Source organism: Medicago sativa, chromosome 5 (genome assembly GCF_051527215.1).
Source record: "Medicago sativa cultivar Bolivia chromosome 5, Bolivia_mono, whole genome shotgun sequence".
NCBI classification, from domain to species: domain Eukaryota; kingdom Viridiplantae; phylum Streptophyta; class Magnoliopsida; order Fabales; family Fabaceae; genus Medicago; species Medicago sativa.
Genome location: NC_140753.1, coordinates 78,097,501 through 78,117,334, shown reverse-complemented (window position 1 = coordinate 78,117,334; position 19,834 = coordinate 78,097,501). Strand labels below are relative to the sequence as shown.

The following is a 19,834-nucleotide window of genomic DNA, read 5'->3' as shown; positions in this document are numbered from 1 at the left end:
GATGTTTAGATATAAGGAGGGAGTACATACACTCCTTTAAATTAAACTAATTTTTTTCTTCCAGTTTTTTTTCCTAAAATGTTTAGATTTAATCCTAATAACACAGTGGGGTTGTGTGTCAAGTTTACTTTGCATGTGGGGGAGGTTAATGCATTCATTATCTAGACATCCATTGATTATCCACACAACAGATGTTTTCTAGAGGGTTATTATGATTGGAAATATTTTTTGCATTTATTGATAAAAAATACTTATGTGACGCTGAGTCACCAGATGGAAACTACTTGGGTGATTATATGCTTTTAAATTTTAATTGCTCTGATGTATATAGAATATAGCATAAATAATGAATTCAAAAACAAAAAGAAACTCAAAATCAATTAAGAATGATAGAATGCCAACGAGTGTCATTGATGTATTCATTAAAATTTTAAAGAGAAATGTTAATGATTCAAATATAAAAAATTTATTTGGAATGTGTGCATTATATTTAATATTTAATTTTTTAATCATTTAAATGCACAAAATTTTAAAAAATGTTTCTTCTTTTAGATGTCTTAACATGTGTCCTAAGGAAACAAGTTAACATTACTCAATTTTAAATAAGTAAGTTTGCATGAAAAAGTGGTGTAATTATTGTTAAAATAAAAGTAAAACTTATATTTTTAAGATAAAGTGGTGTATATTAAATGTGGTGTATATTAAATAATTTCTTAACAAATACTCTTGGTTCAGTCGTTAACAAAACCCTATTATCTATAAATACCTACCTCTAAATAAAATTAAAAAGATTACATTCGAAAATATATTTATTTACAAAGTCTTGCTAATCAGTATCCTCAAAGCAATGGATAAAGAATCTACATATAAAAATTTTGTCTTAAAAATACAAATATTAATTTTGATAAAATAATAATTCCATAACTTTTTTCATAAAAACTTGTTTATTTTACATGCTTAACTATTATCTTTGAGACAATGGTTTGCATTCCCCCTTATTTATATATGAACTCGAAGTATTTAATCATACTTGAAGTACGTAATTACTTTCTTGTGTACTTACAACTGCAATGTCCTTTCCATTACACGTCGTGAACAGTACTTGACATGAATTAATAGAAACATTGTTATGTCCAACATGTTTAAGAATGAAACCAGGACATGGTGTACTTTGCATACGTGATGATGATGTTTCGTGTACCCAAAAAAATGTAGTACTTTCGTTAAATTTCGGGGCACTGGTTAAGGAATACAAAAGTAGAAAAGTTGTCTTGGAAATATAAACTGTTACTTTTGACTAACTAATTATACACAACTTTTTAATAAAATCTTACCTCTTTTAGCTGCTTAACCAATGTCCCGGGGGCACTGGTTAACATTCTCCATACAAATATCATGTTAACGAGTGTCTCAAAACACTTTTAATGATCCAAATTTCAAAATTATTTCTTTGAATAATTAAATATTATAAATTCTACTAATACATTGAATATACATATTTTTGTAATTTTTTTATTAAAAATTCTTAAAATCTATTCCATAACACTTGTTAACATTTTTTTAAGGGAAATGTTGACCGGTGTTCTCTAGGCATTGGTTAAGGAAGCCAAATATAGTAATATTATATTGAAACTTGTGCATTTAAAGTCTTAAGAGTATAAAAAGTGACATTTTTATTATAAAATTTTCTTTTTTAATTTCCTTAACCAATATCCAGAGACACTGGTTAACACGACCATTTTGCTAAATATAAATGGAGTGTTAGTCAACAAAACATATTTTAAATCAACTGAAACCAAGCCAAAACTAAAGAATAATGCTGTAACTCACATCTATGCAGCATGTACACCATGGCATGGCAGTATCATATTTTGACTAAGTACACTCTGAATCGAGATTTAATTCACGTTTTACAAAGTTCCTCAACATTCATTTCAATATCAGAGGGATATACAGCTGATGCGTGATATTCTCTATGCAAGAAAAAGTCTTGCTTTAACTCTAAGCTTAACTTTATGTTTTCTACATGACAGAAAATAACATTATGCATTTCCTTGCTAATCAATCAATTTCTGATAATTTCAAATTTGAAAAGTCTTGATGATCCATCACTTCTTATATGCACGTGTGAGTATACATAAACAGAAAAAAGTTCAAAGCATGCTTCAGCAACCATTTTTATATTTCATTCCCAAGAAAGGCGTGACAACGGTCATTGGCATTGCTTGCCTCTAAAAACTAAAAAAAGTTGCTACTAAACCTAATTTTTTACAAATCTAAGTTAACAATAAAATTCTCTGATCAAATCCAATTAGTAAGATATTCACTCAAAAATCCAAATTCCTAACAAATCCTATTTTTTCTTTTAAAATAAAATTCTACATTTAATTCTTAACTTACAGTATGTCCTAAAGATGCAAGTTAGCTTTTCTTAAATTTTTATAGAATCAAACTTCCACTTTAGTCCATGTAAACAAGACTATTGGTCAATCTATAAGAATTAAAAAAACTATTTATGCAAAATTTATAAAGTGTACATATATTTACTTTCCAAAATTACCATTTATTTATTAATATTGAAAAATTCTATCCATTTAATTAAATGGACTTTTTAGTGAAGATCATTAAAATAGTTTTATATGGAGTAATATTTTAAAAGTAGATTATAAAAATAAAGAAAACAGTTACAATTGTGTCTTAGATATAGAAGGGATATTAAGTTATTAACTATGTCAATAGTTGATGATTAAAAAAATTCACGCTAACAAGTGTTTTAAATGTACTATTTGTTACATAACATAAGGAAAATGTCAAATACTCTATGACATTGTTTAAAATTCTAAAAGAAGCAATTTTTACATAAATAATAATGTAATTATTATCACATTATTATTTTTAAAAATATTTGAATTATATTTTTAAGACAAAATTTCTTTTTATTCATTCTTTAAAAAATATATTTATGGTACTTATTAACAAAACCCTAACTTAAAAAGAAGAATTTTTGTTTACCCAAAATAACAATTTTTAAAACTTTTTGAAGAATTGGTTTCAAGACAATTGCTACTAATATGTACTCTTGTCTAAACATATTTGTTGATAGGCAAATGTTAACTTGTGCCCTCAAGGGCACATGTTAAGGAATTCATTATAGAAATATACATATTAAAAATCGTGTAGATTCATAAAAGTTAAAATATTATGTTTTCCAATGCAAAATTACTCCTTTTAGGTTCCTTAACATGTACCCTAAGTTAACATGACCCTTGTTGATAATCTCTACATTTTTATTTTTACTCAATTTGTATTTTATTTTTTTAAAAGGTACACAATTTGCTGATAGGTCGGTAAAAATCATTGGCTGATAGTTTCTACGACCTTTTTATTTTTACATACTCTCCCCCTAACAAAAATGATTAATGACTCATTTTATAAACATCGATTCGTTTGAAGGCAAACAATAAAATAATCCCTCTTTCAATATACCAGGGTCTGTTTGGATTGGCTTTTGCAAAGCCAAAAGCAGTTCCAAAAGCAATTCTACAATATTCCAACATGTTTGGTTTGGCTTTTCAGAATTGCTTTTATCCTCCAAAAGCAATTCTCCATGAAGCTACAAATCCTAGCTTCTAGCTTTTCTAGAATCAATTATCCAATAAATTATATATTTTATTATTACAACCTATTATTTTCCTTTATTGCTCTTTATCAATTCTCCTTTAGCTATGTCTATTTTAGTAATTATACATTCAAAAGCAATTTTGATCAAAATCATCCAAACAACATTCTGTTTGTTTAATCAATTCTACATAATTGTATCCAAACATAAATCAATTCTCTCAGAATCAATTCTGTCAGAATCAATTCTATCAAAATCAATTCTGTCAGAATCAATTATATTCAAAGCTGAACCAAACACACACTGAATCATTTTGATGTAACACACATTGTCCACGAACTCCCATTAATCCATACTACAGAGACACTTGCTTGTGTGATACTTACATCTTATTAAACCTAGTTAAACTCAGTATATACGCCAATTTATAACGAAAAAAAAATGACAAATATATGGAATTAAATGAATAAGGTAAAATAACAACAGATATGATTTTTGTAAGATTAGATACAAAGAAAAAAAGAACTTAAAATCATAATGAATGTGAGGATAGTAATCATCCTCTTCTAAAAATACTCTATAATGGGATAAATGCTAGTGCTTATTCAAATGTTACTGTACACTAAAATCCAATAAATGTATAGAAGAGTCATTAAATGAGATAGCCACGTGAGTTTGATTAGCAACCATGCTATTGCCATGTACTTGTCCTTCTCCATCATCTCTAACTGGGAGCGTGATACACAATCGCGCCGCAGGTTCATGTATGTCCCACACTCTCAACAAACCAGACCCACCAGAATATGTTATAACATACCCTAAATTCATGCACCCTAATAAACCTCTTAACCATGAAGCCCTTAATCTAAACCTACTCACGCGCTCGAAATTATTCACGCGCCGAACAGTTCCAACACCACTTCTTTCCACCACAACAAAAACCTCATGGCTAACATCCAATGATCCTACAATGAATCCTGTTATGGACACTACATCACGTAATAGAACCTCTGGGTTTCTTAAGTTGAAACAAACCAATCTTGTACTTGTGCAAGCTACTACATATTCTCTTTCGGTGACTCGGACTCGACCGACCGGTTCAACTAATTCGGTTAACATATGCCATCCTTGAACCGTTTCCGGATCGGTTAATGAACCGCCAACAAACACGCGCTGTTCCGTGTGCGCGTCCCATATTTGAAAAGCCCCGCCCGCATGGCCAGCATATAAACCAACCCACCAACGACTAGAGCCGGCAAATTCTACTAATACTCCGTTATTGACAACATCACCATTAATTGCCCGTCGTGCAGGAATGGGCCCGGGTATTGGTCCAGGCCCATTAATAATAGCAATGTAGACATCTCCATCTAATCTCGCGAAGGCGAGGGTAGAGCTTCCAATTACAATTCCCGAAACGGATTGTGAAAACGGGCCGAATAGAAGACCATGGTTGGACCAAAATGTGCTAACATGTGCACCGGTGTGGAGATCGAAGAGTCGGACACTGCCGTCGACGAAGCCGCAGGCGAGGTGGGTGTCGGAGAGAGTGAGGCAGCGGCAGATGAGGTTTTGGTGGTGATCTCCTGGATCATATTGTGGGACCACTAAAGCATGTCTCCCGGTGGTAAAGTTCCTGGCCGTTCGATGCCAGTAGATGTATTCTAACTGCCACGTGTCCCTCAATCTATATGTTCTGCGCCAGATGCGCCTCGTGAGCCTCTGCCACAGTAGATCCGAACGTGACACTTCTCTCCATGTTGAACAAACCTGCATGCATTTTCCAACCATATAAAACATCAAGACCCATATCATGCAAAAAAAAAAATATATATTACAACACGTTAATCTTAGTTTAATTTATTCATTTACTTTCAGCTTAGCTATAGTAGATTATTTATATTTATTTCACGATTAAGACACTATAGAATATGCATATAGGTATAGGTACCAAAATTAAATAGAAAATTGACTGTTCAAGGTGATGTTGTGTTCCCATTCAGAGGGAAGGTGCGATTGTGACAGATAAAATTGAAGTATATATACTAAAGTACGATTTTCACATTCTTCCATAGATAAGATATGGTGGAAGATATTCTCAATCAAAAAGGAGGTAGTTGGATGAGATGGTCAAGAGCATGACCTATTATCATATACTCCCCCTCCGTTCCGGTATAATTGACCTACTTTGATTTTTCACACAGATTAAGAAAAGTGTATAAATGAAGGGAAAAGTGGAATATATTGTATTGGAAATGATAAAAGTAGTATTATTTAGTGTTATATTGTATTGGAAATGATGAAAGTTGTATTGAAAATTGAAATGGGTCAGTTATTTTGGGACACTTTTTTTAAAAAATGGGTCAGTTATTCCGGAACGGAGGGAGTATACAATAAAATAAAATAAAATAAAATTTATGATATGATGTGGTCCATAGTCTATACTAGCATTAGATTAATATGAGGTAAGATAACGAAACAAGTCAATATCTTAGTTGCTGTTCATGTAGTCGTGTGTAATGTATGAAAATGAAATATTAGTAAAACATGGTAGAGTATCAAAAGCTATAGCTAGCGTGGTACCCCTAGACATGGCAACAATACCCGTCCCCATGGGTACCCGCCCAAACCCACCCCGATTTGACGGGTTTTCCCCGCTTTGACTGGGTTTGGGTATGGGTTTGGGTTTTCTCCGATCTCAAAACACGGGTATGGGACGGGTAACGGGGTTTTATGTACCCACCCCGAACCCATACCCATACCCGTCCCAAATGTAAAAAATTATTTTTTTTACCCCTTTTTATATAAATAGAAACACAATCCTAGATCATGTTATGTTATTTGGTTTAGTAATTCCCATGTTATAAAAATTGCCTTTGATTTTTAAAGGAGCAACCAAATCATTATGTTAAGGAAATGTTAAAGGGAACATAATGCTTTACAAAATTGCCATTGGGGTTGGAAAAAAAATCTTTTTTTATTAAAAAATATTTCACTGCGGGTACGGGGATGGGATCCCCGAACCCGTTGGGGACGGGGATGGGGTTCGATTTCTCATCCCCGTTGGATATGGGTAGGGTAACGGGTAAATATATGAGAATAGGGTATGGGGATGGGGAAGGTAAAACCCGTCCCCACCCCGCCCCATTGCCATGCCTAGGTACCCCACATATATTTCACTTTCATTTCCAATAAAGGTATGGTCAAGGCTCTGTCTTGTTCCAACAAGAGAATCTATCAACTTCTACAAACAATAACAACCCCTCCAACAAGCCTAAAGACAAATATCCGGTCATCTTTCTTGCTACATGTTCCACTAACAAACCATCAACCCCATCTTCTAAAGGAGTAGCAATTAATAAATTAATTAAAAATGTAGAAAAATAACAATGAGAATAACAAAAACCCAAAGGAAGAAACAATTTAAAACTCGAAAACCATGTAAATATATTGTGTATAACTCAAGTTATGTGTAAAAAGAATATTTCAATGCATACAAGAGGCATTCATGCAAAATTTTAAATTTAGCTGTCTACACTGTTTACTTTAATTACTGAGACAAAATATGCCCTAAACCCAACTGTGTTAAGAGTAAACTTACCAAGAGTAGTTCACTTTTTAAAAATATTTTTTTATTTTAAAAAATTTGTATTAATATTACTTGTTAGTAAGGAGTTGATAAAATCTTGTTAAACCTTCGATAAATGCACTTTTGTAGAAATAATAAAAAATGACAGAAGAATTGTCTTCATTATAAATAATATGATAGTATATAAACAAGTATATAAAAACGTCATCTTGTAATATGCATATATATGTGCTTGGGGGGAGAATCTCACATTTTAAATTAACAAGTTAAAGTAAACCTATTTTAAAATTAAATGGATCTTTAACATTTTTAATTCTGCTATCATACTATTTAATGTATTGGGTAAGAACCCAATGAGAGCTTCTAACATAGGTACAAAAGGAATGGGGTATTGTCAAGGCAAGAATTGGAATCCATGTGATTTTTGGCTTTTATACATATGTTGCTTCGTGACCATTTTATGCCATTATATAATTATAATACTCTCACCGTCTCCTTTCTTAAAAAAAAAATTATTTCTTCTTTACATGTGTATTCAATTGACAGGGACAATGCATTACAAAAAAAATGTGTATTTGGTTCTAATTTTGGAGGAGCACAAACTAATCTTGTAGAATTGATTTCGAAATGTTTCATTGTTTTGAAGTAGAATTGATTCTAATTGAAGGGTGTATTTGTAGCTTTTGATTCTAAAATTACATTTTACACTTTAATTTATTTGTTCAACTCATTTTTATACGAATACAAATCACTTTACATTTTCACTCAATTTTTTTTTTAGGGAACATTTTCACTCAAATTTTGTTACCGCAAAACCTAACACAGACCAAAAAAAAGTTGGGAATAAAAAAATTAGCATATCCATTTTATGTGCAGACTTTCCTAAAATATTTCTTGTATTATTGTAACTTTAAAAAGTTTCATAACAATGCAGCTAGTAACTTGCGTAGTGACTAATATAATTAAGAACAATACCTTTTTTAAGGGATTAGAAGATCAATGGTTTAGTACATAATAATACCAACAATAATAACAATTCAAACATATCAATTCCTTCAAAAAAAAAAAAAATTCAAACATATCAATCCTTAAATGTTTTTAGAAACTAATAGATTTTGTGCTTAATTTTACCACGAATGGGTAATGATTCTACTATTTTTAGAATTGTGAGTAAAATGACATTATTCAGGTTAGCAATTAATACCAAAATGTGAGTACTATTCTGAATTCAAATCCAAAAGGTGGATCTAACCACTTCTACCCGATCCAACCCAACTGCAGATTTCTACGAATATAATCTTAGGGCAAATCCAATTAGCTAGAGAAAAGCTGTGGCACACACTTTGCACTCAATCGATTGATTTTAAAAATAGAATAATAATATGAGACCAAACCGGACCAAAAATTGTACATTTTCATTGCTCTAACTAACTATGTAAAGTGGTACTATTTATAAAAAAAATTAAAAATTAAAACAGTAGAGTACTATATGGTAGAAAGGACGATAGTAATGAGACATAAATCACTATTCATGTTTCCCTCCTTGTGTTATTTAAGAAAACAATCCTTCTGAAACAAAGTAAAAAGCTACTAACAAGATGTTTTTAGATAGAAAAAAGGCAAGCCATGGATTTATTAGATTAGATAGATAGCATAGCTAGAATAATTAAAAAGCTCAGTCAAAATAGGATTTCATGCCAAGAAAGGTAAACATCAAAATTCAAAGCCTTTTTCATATAATACCAAATGAAAAAAAGGAGGTCCAAGACAGAACATACAAGAAAATACATTTACCCTTTTTGTGAAAGGGACACACATTTAGTTTGGAAAATGACCCGCCTTAAAAGTAGCCGTTTTTAAGGAACAGTATTTTCTAGGATGCTTCAAATTAAGCATCTCAAAACAAAAACATAAATCCTAATCCAATTAGTTGAATTGAATGTACCAATGTATTGGGTCTAAAGTTCTTTAAAAAATCATCATATCACAAGAAGAAAATTAACAAATGATCCAAAAGAAATATTATTTTTATATGTATATCAATAAATTTATTCTTATTATTTTTACATAAAGGGTATCTGCGTATATCTCTGCAGGTTACAATGCATAATGTTTGACTTGACCAATAATTTGTCTATTTTCTGAACTGAAAAAGCTGGATCAGTTACACATGCTAGACATTCAACAACTCACTCAATTTTTTTTTCTTGAACAAAATAATTCTTCATTGTTGGACTCAATTTTTTTCCTTAAACATGACCTATTTGATTATATTAACAATTTTTAACAAACTTTATTAATTAATTTAAAAAATAAAATAAAAACTTGATGAAGAAAATGTGACCTGAAAAATAATGGCAAGAGCAGAAGCAGCAGCAAGACGACCATGATAATGAGAAGCATCAATGGCAACTTGAGTAGCCAATGCTTCAACAACAGGTTCAAGCCATACTTCATTCATAGCACGTTGGCGAGAGGAAGAAGATGAAGGAGGTTCAGGTTGATGAGAAGTGCTAGGGCCAGGAATGTCAGCAGCAACATTTGAGGAAGAAGCAACATCATAAGGAGTAATTGAAGGTGAAGATGGTTGTGATGAAGAAGAAGAGGAAGAAGAAGACATGAGTGAGAGAAGTGGAGGGGTCTAAAAGCTAAAAAAGTGGGGAATGAACAAGTAGAAACGGGACCAGAAAGGAACAAAGACAAAAAGGTTGGAGATAAGGACACAAACTGAGGGACCCCAAAAGCCACTGTCTCTCAATTTTTGCTTAAATATTTGTGTCATTGCTGTAATAAATTATTAATCTCCACAGTAACTTGTATAAAATATTAACCTATACTTTTTGGAATTAAATATAAGACTAATGATATTTTGACATCCATTTGATGACAACTTTGATGACAATCTTGTTTTTCTCACTTCTTATTGGTCAAAAACAATGGAGAGAGAAAAAGGAAGAGATAGAATAACAACATCATATGAGTATGAGTGAGAAAGTTGTCCAAAAGTTGTCAAAAAGTGGTTGTCAAAATATCTTTTCTTTAACTATAAAGAAAGTATTTTTCAAACACAAATTTTGGACAATTTTTATGGTCACAAAATCAAAAGACACCGTAGATATTTGGAGAGAGATAGACACAAAAAAAAAACAGTGGATATTTTACTTAAATAGATTCCACTATCATCGATTACTTTATACTTTTTTCAAAAAAAAAATTGTGTCTTTATCTCTTTAAATGGAGAAAATAGAGACAATTGTAAATGGAGATGATCTTGACTCAAATAAAAAATATTTGAGCACACTCACATTAAATGGAAACATTAAAACAAAAATAATATAATCATATAAATCAACATCATCTAGTTTTATTCTCGTCTAATTTTGTTTATTTGATGTGAGTGTGCTCAAATATTTTTCATTTAGGGTTGTAACCATGGAAGAGTTTCTCTTGTTTGGAAGTTTGGAGGGGAGAAAAATGGAGAGATTTGGAAGGCGTGAAATAAAGAGAAAAATGAAGAAAGCTTTTTATGAACACGACCACAAATAAATATTATTAGAGTATACTCACATAAAACTAATAAAATTAAATAAAAAGTATTTGATCACATCAATAGATATATTATTTTGATATTATATAAAAAGTATCATCGATTACTTTATTTTTTATTTGATCACATCAATTTTGTTCATTCACTGATCTTAAAAGTGCTTGTGTGAGTTGACCCACGTTGAAAAATGTCCGGCTTAACTCACGTTGAAAAAAAATCAAACGTGAGTTAACTCACGGTAGATATTTTTCAGAGAATGAACAATTTCTAAAGGGAGAAGAGCAATTTCCTAGCATTGGAAGTGAAAAGTGATTTGTTTATCAAAAGGCAATTTGCAAATCTCGTTAAATTCATTTGAGAACTATACTTAATCTTTGGCAACTCTTAATAGAGTGTCCTATTTAGCCTAATAGCCTATGCCTTCCACAATATGGTGAAAATCTAGGATGGTCACAGCAATAATAAGCACTAAAACTAAAGTGAGCGTGAATTTACTGTCCCTCATTTTTGTGCCACTATTATGACCACTATAGTGTATGATTTACAATGATTGTTATTATCCAACCAAAACCGACTATCTAGAGTAGTAGAATCTAGAGAAAAAGCAAATAGTACTTCCCAATCATGGCTTTAATTTGTTATATTTGGAAAGGAAATTTTGGTATAAATATCGATGGCATTAGTACATGCCCAAAAGGTTTGTTAATTTGCAACCTTTCTCCCAAATTGAATACTTAAATTAGCAAAATTACCTAAATCTTTCTTCATTTTGTTTTGAGCTTTTCTTGAGTACAAAGTACACTAACAAGTTAAACAAAGGTGTCCTGGTTTATTGCAATAACCCTAGTTAATGATCAAATTAATATCGAGGTTTCAATTGAATGTTATTATAGACCTTTAGAAATGAAAAAGACTAACACCTTTTTACTTATTCAAGTCTATTATTGGGCATGGCCTCTCCACTTTTACATTTTCATCATTTGAAAATCTTCGTTAAGTCAAGATTCTCATCCCATCACTTTCTTTTAAGCTTTCTATTAGCAATCTCTCTTTATTTTGTGCTTTTTGCACCCGTTAATCCTAAATTTTATAATTAGCGGGATAATTATTTCAATGTCTACGCTAACTTGTGCCCCACAAGAGTCTGTTTGGTTTGGCTTTTCAACACTAAGAAGTGATTCTACAACCTTCAAAAGTGAAAAACTGAGTTTGTAATGGTGTTTGGTTTGACTTTTAATAATTGATTCTATCCTCCTAAATCAATTATCCTTAAAGCTACAAATCCTAACTTCTAACTTTTCTAGAATCAATTCTACATTAAATTTTCTATTTTGATTATTACAACATATTATTTTCCTTTATTGCCCTTTATCAATTCTCCTTCTTTTTGCTTTGTAATTTAATTTGATGAACCAAATTTAATTAGAAAACTTAACGAATCAAATTAGCCCCCGAAAAATGTTTATGGTCATGACTTACCAAATTTTGAATTTTTCTTTATGGTGTCCCCATTCAAATTTACTGTATTTTTTCTTTTACATTTCTTTTACGCTATATTTTATCATTTTTGGCAACTAACTCTAGTATTATTTAACTTAAATATATTTTATCAAAAAATATAAAATATATGAACAAATATTTTGTAAAAAAAATTAGTTTAATGATCGTATTTATTATGTTTTAAATTAATGTATAGAAAATTTATTTATTTAAATTAAATAATATATCTACATTTAGTATTGATCTACATATACATTCGACTAAGCACATTTATTTGAATTTAGCTATGTCCATTTTAGTAATTATACATTCAAAAGCAATTTTGATAAAAACTATCCAAACAACATTCAGTTTGTTTAATCAATTCTGCATATATTGTATCCAAACATAAATCAATTCTCTCAAAATCAATTCTGTTAAAATCAATTCTATCAGAATCATTTATATTAGAATCAATTATATCCAAAGCTGAACCAAACACACACGTCTTTAAAAAGAAAGGGTTAAATGTTTTTTCCATCCTTATAAATATATCAATTTTTTGTTTAGTCTCTCTAAAAGATTGATTTTTACTTTTTTAAAAGTTTTCAATCACCAATTTTGGTCTATACCTTTAAGTCAACTTATATGTATCCTTCATATTTTTGAATGAAAATTTCTAAAATATTATAAGAATTTTTCCCAAAAAAAATAGTTTTTTTTAATAAAACATGAATTAATTTTTATCTTGTGTTTTTGGTGTTTAAAAATTCCATTCAAACATATGAAGGCTACACAAGAATTGACTTAAAAGTAAGGATTAAAAGTGGTGATGAAAGATTTTTGGAAGACTAAAAGTCAAGGAAATTTTGTATATGACTAAAATAAAAAGCTGGTATATTTATAAGAATAAATTTTTTTAAAAAGAAATTGTAACATTCCAAATTTCTACTATCAAATCATTATTTTATTATTCTTAATACTCCATTATTTGACTTGTCAAAAAAAAACTCTATTATTTGAAACAGCACTTTAGTGCGAAAAAAATTGTAGTATTTCTATAATGACAACAACAATCACGTCTTATCTCACTTAATAAGGTGAGCCACTGAGGGAGTACTATTGATAATATCATGGATGATGTCTAAAGTTACAAATTTATCTTATGATTAGTATCAGTTGAACATTCAACCACTCAAATGTTTAGCAGCGGTTCTACATACTAATAGATTAGTATTTTGAATTGATGATTTCATTGGGTCATAAAGATGACTACTTGTGGGTTCGATTAAGATGCTCAATCAAATACCGATAGATAAGTGAAATTGATATAAATGTTGATAGACGTTCATGTTAATATGAGTCGTCGTAGACGTGAGCTCTTAAATGGCATTACACTATCCGAGATCTCATATTGAATAAATAAAAATATTTAATATGATACTTTAAGTCACGAGGCATTATCAACATAAAAAAAAATATTATCAATTAATAGACTAATTTTTCAAGACGATGTGTGTTTGAGGGATTAAATCCTTAAACTTCCACACCAATCACGAGTTTTGAATTAAAATGAACTCAATGATATATATGTGTTGTCTTATGTGTACAGTAAGATAGCTAAAACTAGAATATCGGTGTCCTATAGATACTCTATGTATGTCACATAAGCAATGCTTTTCTATCAAAAAATGCTACAGTAATAAGTATTTGACTTGTATTTATAAGACACAATTTTCTCTAATAAATTTCTTAAATAATATTCTTAAGACACTTGTTAACATGACCATTTTCTATTTTGGTAGGCATACCATACACACTTGTACTCCCTCCGTCCCTTAATGTAACCACCCATTTGATTTTATTTTTGTCCCTAAATGTAACCCCCTTTTCAAATTACTAGATGCATTTATTACTTTTTTCCTAAACATACCCCTAATTAATACTACTAACTTATCTTGAAATATGAAAAGTCAAATTTAATACACATACAAACAAAGGACAATTTGATAATATTAATACACAAAACAGACACATTAATTACACTGACAACTTTTCTTAAGAAATGTGAAAAATGCAAAGGGGGGTTACATTAAGGGACAGAGGGAGTATATTTTTTTTTTCTTTTCGCGAAGTACTTACCAATTTATTGGAATTGGAAGGATTGGTAACACAATCAAGAAAAAAAACCGTATTCAATTGATTTTTTTTATCAAACATTTACATAATAAAATTCAATAAAGTTCCTTAAAAAAAATTCAATAAAGTAGTTTGTACAAAAAAATTATAAAATAATCAATTATTCATATTAAGAATAAAGAAATGATATTTGTACAACTATTTTTTGACAATTTTGTAACAACTTTTTCTTTTATTCTCACATTATGTATATACTTTTTCTCTTTATTGTTTTGATTTTCGTGTCAATTACATACTTTTTTTTTATAAATTTCTGATTGACCCATAAATTATCAAACAAATGGGTTGTTCAAATAACACAACTTTTATAAATAAGAACAACTACTTAAATGATTCATATTATTTAATGAGAAATGGTAACGAGTGCCTTCGTAATACTTTTTAAAACCTTTAAATTTAACGTTTTATAAAAGATTGTATAATGAGTATATTGAAAATTAAAAATATTTGATTTTTTGTAAAAATAATTTTTATTTTAAAATCCTTAAATAATGTGCTACGAACATTTGTTGAAAAAACCCTTATTCGATTCATTTAGCAAGGCAAGGTACGTTCCAAGTACAATCTCTGCATACGCTATGATATGAACCTTCAAAATCAGAACAGAGACACTCAGATCTCATGTGGCAGAAGTATGTATGTATGTATGGCCACACATATAAAAGAGAAAAGCAAAAGTCAAGATAGAAATGAGTACTAATATTGCTTCTTTGAACTTTGGATGTTGTTCATAAAAATAAGACAAAATTACATCAAGGTTTTTAAGTTATTTAATTAAAATAAATTGATTCTTCAATTTGTTTTACCATTGATCATTTAAGTTAATTACAACGTTTAGACTCTAAATAACTTAGATTTTTTAATATATGAAATTTCTAAATTATTACGATTAAATAACTTAAATGATCTAGTTGGTTTGAAAGTAACTCAAATGACTAACTTGTTACAATTAATTAACTTAAATGATCTAAGTGATACAAAAAAAACATTATAGAACTAATTTATTACAATTGAATAACTTAAAGGACCTCTGATGTAATTTAGTTCAAAAATAAAAAGTTTAATGTAGTTTTGGTTCATCTATTATAAAAAATCTCTAATTTTGGTCATCTTATTTTTTTCTACAATTTTAGTCATCCTATTTTTCAAATCTTAGACATGTAATAATGAATTCTTTTTAGGTATATTAAAGTTTGGTTAGATATCCAGACCAAATTTGTTTAACACTTAAATTTGTTTTAAAATAAATAAATATAAAAATATGACATTCATTGAATGATTGAATGAGAGGATAATCGATCAAACTCAAAGGCTACCATTGTCTTCACCGTTAATGCCTCCATGAATTTGACCCTCAATTGTTAGTGATGTGGGGCGTTACTACCATGCATAATTGCATATGCCTATGTAGAAGACATGTCACCTTTTATTGTTTTTCTTAATTATTTAAAGATGTGTACTAATTTCTAAAATTAAAATCAATATGTAATAAATAACTTAAAATCATAATCCAAAATCTCATCACTTACCATCATAATGAAAATATGGGTTCTGTCCCTAAAGCTTAGCTCAATCGGCAATGCCAAAATTGTTAGGTTGAACGCCTTCATTCGGTTCAAAATCAAGACCTTGTAATATGTGTGAGTTTTAAGGATGTTTACCACTTTGTATAGAAACAAAAAAAAAAAATCCAAGTTCTATGAACATCTACCATCGTTAACCATCATCATGGCTCTCATCCAATGTTTCGCAAATCGAGTGTTGACACTCCGAGTTTACCGAGTTTACGTGTTTAAGTACCAAAATCGTGTTAAATCTGAGGTAAACTCGGTTTCTGGTAAAATCGAAAAGTTTGACGAGTTTGACCGAGCTAACACTCGGTAAACTCGTGTAAACTCGACTGAGTTTACCGAGTTTACATCTAAAAAAAATAAAATAAAAATTGGCCCTTTTCTGGTCCATTTATTAACAACTTTAGAAACTTGTTTTGTTGGATGGTTTTATGGATGGAATACTTATGAAACTTATGATTTTTTGCGTTAATTTTTATATTTTGATGCTAAGTTGAGAATAACGTTTTATTATGGTAGTTTGGTATAATTTGCCTTTGTAATTAAGTCATATTTTGCACTATTGACCTATTTACAATATTATAATAGCTTATATATGTCTTGCATATATTAAATTTTATATAATTTTAATTTTAGGTAAACTCGTACGAGTTCTCGAGTCGAGTTTACGAGTCGAGTTTACCTAGACAAAACGAGTTGAGGTAAACTCTCGAGTTGTAAAACATTGCTCTCATCATTTTCATAAAAAAAATGGTTCCCCTTAAATTGTTTATAGGTCGAAGCTTAGACCCATCATAAGTTTTCGAAAAAGAATTGTTATTTACATATTTCATTTATAATTTATTAAAACCTCAGAAGTGGACTTATTTTCTTATGTTTTTACCTGTAAAAAGTTTATTCCCATACCTATAATTTTAAATTTTATGCTTAAGAAAACATATGCACGAAGATGAACATTTTGCAAGTAAACAAGAAAATAAAAATAAAAATAAAAATAATATATTAACGTCATTTTTTTTGTTTGGACTAATCTTTTACGACATGTCAAACCAATGTTCAAATCATTGACCGAGAGAAGTGTCAAATATTTTATACTGTGAAAAAAAAGTAACACAAGATCTTTACAATTATAATAACGAGTTTTTTTATAAAAAAGAGAAATGTTAACTTGTGTCCTTAAGACACAAATTTAGAAGCCAAATATAGAAATAATATATTGGAATGCGTGCATTAAATTTAATCTTTAATGTTTTAATGAGTTGAATGCACAAAGTTTAAGAGAATATTTCTTTTTTGAGATTTCTTAACATGTGCCCTAAGGGCACAAGTTAACACTACCCTATAAAAAATTGAAGATAAAGAAACCTTATGGTAGAGAAAATTGAGATTGAATAAAAAAGCAACGCATACTCTTTACAGAATTAGAACTATTTCATACATTCCTTAGTGTACATGTACATGTCAATACATGCATAATTGAAAAAGAGATCCACAAGTCATTTAATCATGTTCTCCACATATTTGAAGGCTTTAAATCTAACCATACTTAATTGTCAAGAATTCAAGATAACAAAGGCAATTGCTATGAAAGAATGATGGAGATAGTAGCTTATTTGGGGTTCCTAAGAACAATGATGACAGAATCTCCACGAAGAAACATTTTGCTGATGAATCTATCTTTGTTTACTGGCTGAGCCTTTTTCTTTCCTTTACCAGTCTTTGGAACCTGATACAACACAAGCAGAACATTTAACTTGTGTAACAAGCAAGCAGAGAGTAAATTCAAATGTAACAAGTAGAGAAGCTAAATCAAGTAAACAAAACAATGCATACCTCGGTCCACATTTCCCTAACATTTTCAAGAACCATATTGCAGTGCCTATCGAAAGCCATGACGCGACCTAGAAGCTTTTTGTTGTTCCGACAATTTATCAGTACCTGCACAAGTGTTTCAAGTTAAACCACATCCATTATACCTTCTGAGCCCTACTTAAGAACCTACACTTCAATATGTGATATACATGCATCTGTTTGTTTCTGCGGTAGGATGGCACTAGACACGCGTCTAACATGAAGTCACGGTGTCTAGCTTGGTAATGCGATAAATAATTTGCAAACACTAAACTTAACATATACTATATAAAAAAACACACCTGTGTATTATTTGTAACACTCATCTTGAGCACAGATAGTGGTCCAATGTTGAATTCCTCTTCCTGGTTCATTCTCACTGCCTGTAACAGTTGACAAGATAAAGAATTAAACAACCATCCAACAATAGTGCATTAGGAAACAATTGTAATTCAGAAAGAGAAAGATGGGAAAAATAAATGTTAAGTCAAGAAAAAACACGTTCCTTCAATATGTAATAAATCACTAATATAAGACCTAGTTGAAACTTTGAAATTCAACTGATAAATAATTTGTTGCCAGACTCAATCCGATCTAACTAAGAGATTAAGACATCATAAACTAAAATCCCTTTACCTAGCTTAAAAATGATCAAACATGAATTTTGAACATTATAAGAGAACTAATTAAATCAGGTCAAATCATACAAAACAAATATTCAAACAAACGGATTCAACAGACTATGATTATATAAATAGAATATATACAGAACAACAAGCAGAGTCAGGATCATAATGACAAATAATTAATAAAAAAGATCATTAAAGAATGAATAACTTAAATTTGATCTTTACTCAAGGATAGATATATTAAAACCACAACTACAACGAGACACGATAGTCACGTAGTTAGTTAATGGAATAGTTTGAATACATAAAAACAGCGACAATTGAAAAAAAATAGCATGAACAACTGGAAGAAGACAAGCAGCAGAGTGGGAGGAGTAATTTACCTCAAAGGCGCAGATGACGAACGCAACTCTGAAATTTGGAAAGAACGAACACGAACACCGATTTGGATTGCAAAACCCTAGTGTATAGTGTTTGTGTGTGTCAACAAGAATAAATTGAAATATTAACAAACTCTATGAATATATACATTTGTTTTTTTTTTCTTTCTTTATCATTTAAAAAGTGTAACAAACTAGATGAATATATACTTACTTTTACATTATCCCAATTATACCCTTAAATAATAATTTTTTTTATATTGTTGTTAATGTCATTAAAAAAAAAGAATTTAGATTATATATATTGTTATATTGTTGGTGTCATTGAAATAGATAGATAATCATGGCTAGTTTAGTTTGTTATAACTTGAAAGAAACAAACATTTATATTTTTAGTTTTAATCAAAATCAAAATTTCATTAAAAAAAAAAACATTGTTCTACCCCGTTTTTGGCGGGCTAATAGTGGGTTGGGCCTAAACGGGGCGGGCTGGCCCGTATTGCCATCCCTAACTCTAATACTTGGAGCTCAAGTTTAAGATAATTACTTTTCCCACCCTATGGTCTTCTCCCGCGCCTTGTAAAATTTCCAAAAATGCCCTTGTGCATTCCGAATTTTAAAATCCGTATTCATGTTTACTATTTCGAATTTTATAATCCGGACAATTCTTATATATAATCAGTCATCAGACTCTCTCACATTTCAGCAGTTTTGAGTTTTAACAAAAAAACTAAGTAAAAAATGCTAAAAACCTGTCAAATAAAATCATAAAAATAGCACCAAAAAATTCTAAAAATCAAATAAAACTAATGCAAATTTTTTTCGGATTTTTCTGAGAATATGAAAAATAAAAAAAATGAAAAATGGGTTTAAACTATGGAATTTTGGATTTTGAGGGGCGGAGTCCCGTAAGAAGTCTCTTCTACGGGAGTCATGGTCCTTGAATTTTTTCTGATTTTCTGGGAAAGTT

At 29.9% G+C, this 19,834-nt stretch overlaps 2 protein-coding genes across 2 annotated transcripts; both read right to left on the bottom strand.

Annotated features, from left to right (window-relative positions):
* Positions 1-4,069: 4,069 nt before the first annotated feature.
* On the bottom strand, positions 4,070-9,934 carry SAP (Transducin/WD40 repeat-like superfamily protein). Its single transcript, XM_085710277.1, has 2 exons — positions 9,553-9,934; positions 4,070-5,389 (listed from the first exon to the last, which is right to left on the bottom strand). The coding sequence occupies exons 1-2, from the start codon at positions 9,826-9,828 to the stop codon at positions 4,232-4,234; spliced, it is 1,434 nt and encodes a 477-aa protein (XP_085566403.1). The 5' UTR covers positions 9,829-9,934; the 3' UTR covers positions 4,070-4,231.
* A 7,482-nt stretch (positions 9,935-17,416) lies between these two features.
* On the bottom strand, positions 17,417-18,977 carry LOC146925323 (uncharacterized). Its single transcript, XM_085710272.1, has 4 exons — positions 18,868-18,977; positions 18,158-18,238; positions 17,838-17,942; positions 17,417-17,730 (listed from the first exon to the last, which is right to left on the bottom strand). Exons 2-4 carry the CDS (start codon positions 18,227-18,229, stop codon positions 17,614-17,616), a joined length of 294 nt encoding a protein of 97 aa, XP_085566398.1. The 5' UTR covers positions 18,230-18,238; positions 18,868-18,977; the 3' UTR covers positions 17,417-17,613.
* Positions 18,978-19,834: the final 857 nt, after the last annotated feature.

What these genes read in the sequence shown, in the direction of transcription:
- SAP (XM_085710277.1), bottom strand. Translation starts at nt 9,828, where the DNA reads ATGTCTTCTTCTTCCTCTTCTTCTTCATCACAACCATCTTCACCTTCA. An exon ending in CTCTTGCCATTATTTTTCAG is followed by an intron (nt 5,390 to 9,552) that starts GTCACATTTTCT and finishes AAATGCATGCAG; the next exon opens with GTTTGTTCAACATGGAGAGA.
- LOC146925323 (XM_085710272.1), bottom strand. Translation starts at nt 18,229, where the DNA reads ATGAACCAGGAAGAGGAATTCAACATTGGACCACTATCTGTGCTCAAG. An exon ending in GTGTTACAAATAATACACAG is followed by an intron (nt 17,943 to 18,157) that starts GTGTGTTTTTTT and finishes ACACTTGTGCAG; the next exon opens with GTACTGATAAATTGTCGGAA. An exon ending in TTAGGGAAATGTGGACCGAG is followed by an intron (nt 17,731 to 17,837) that starts GTATGCATTGTT and finishes GTGTTGTATCAG; the next exon opens with GTTCCAAAGACTGGTAAAGG.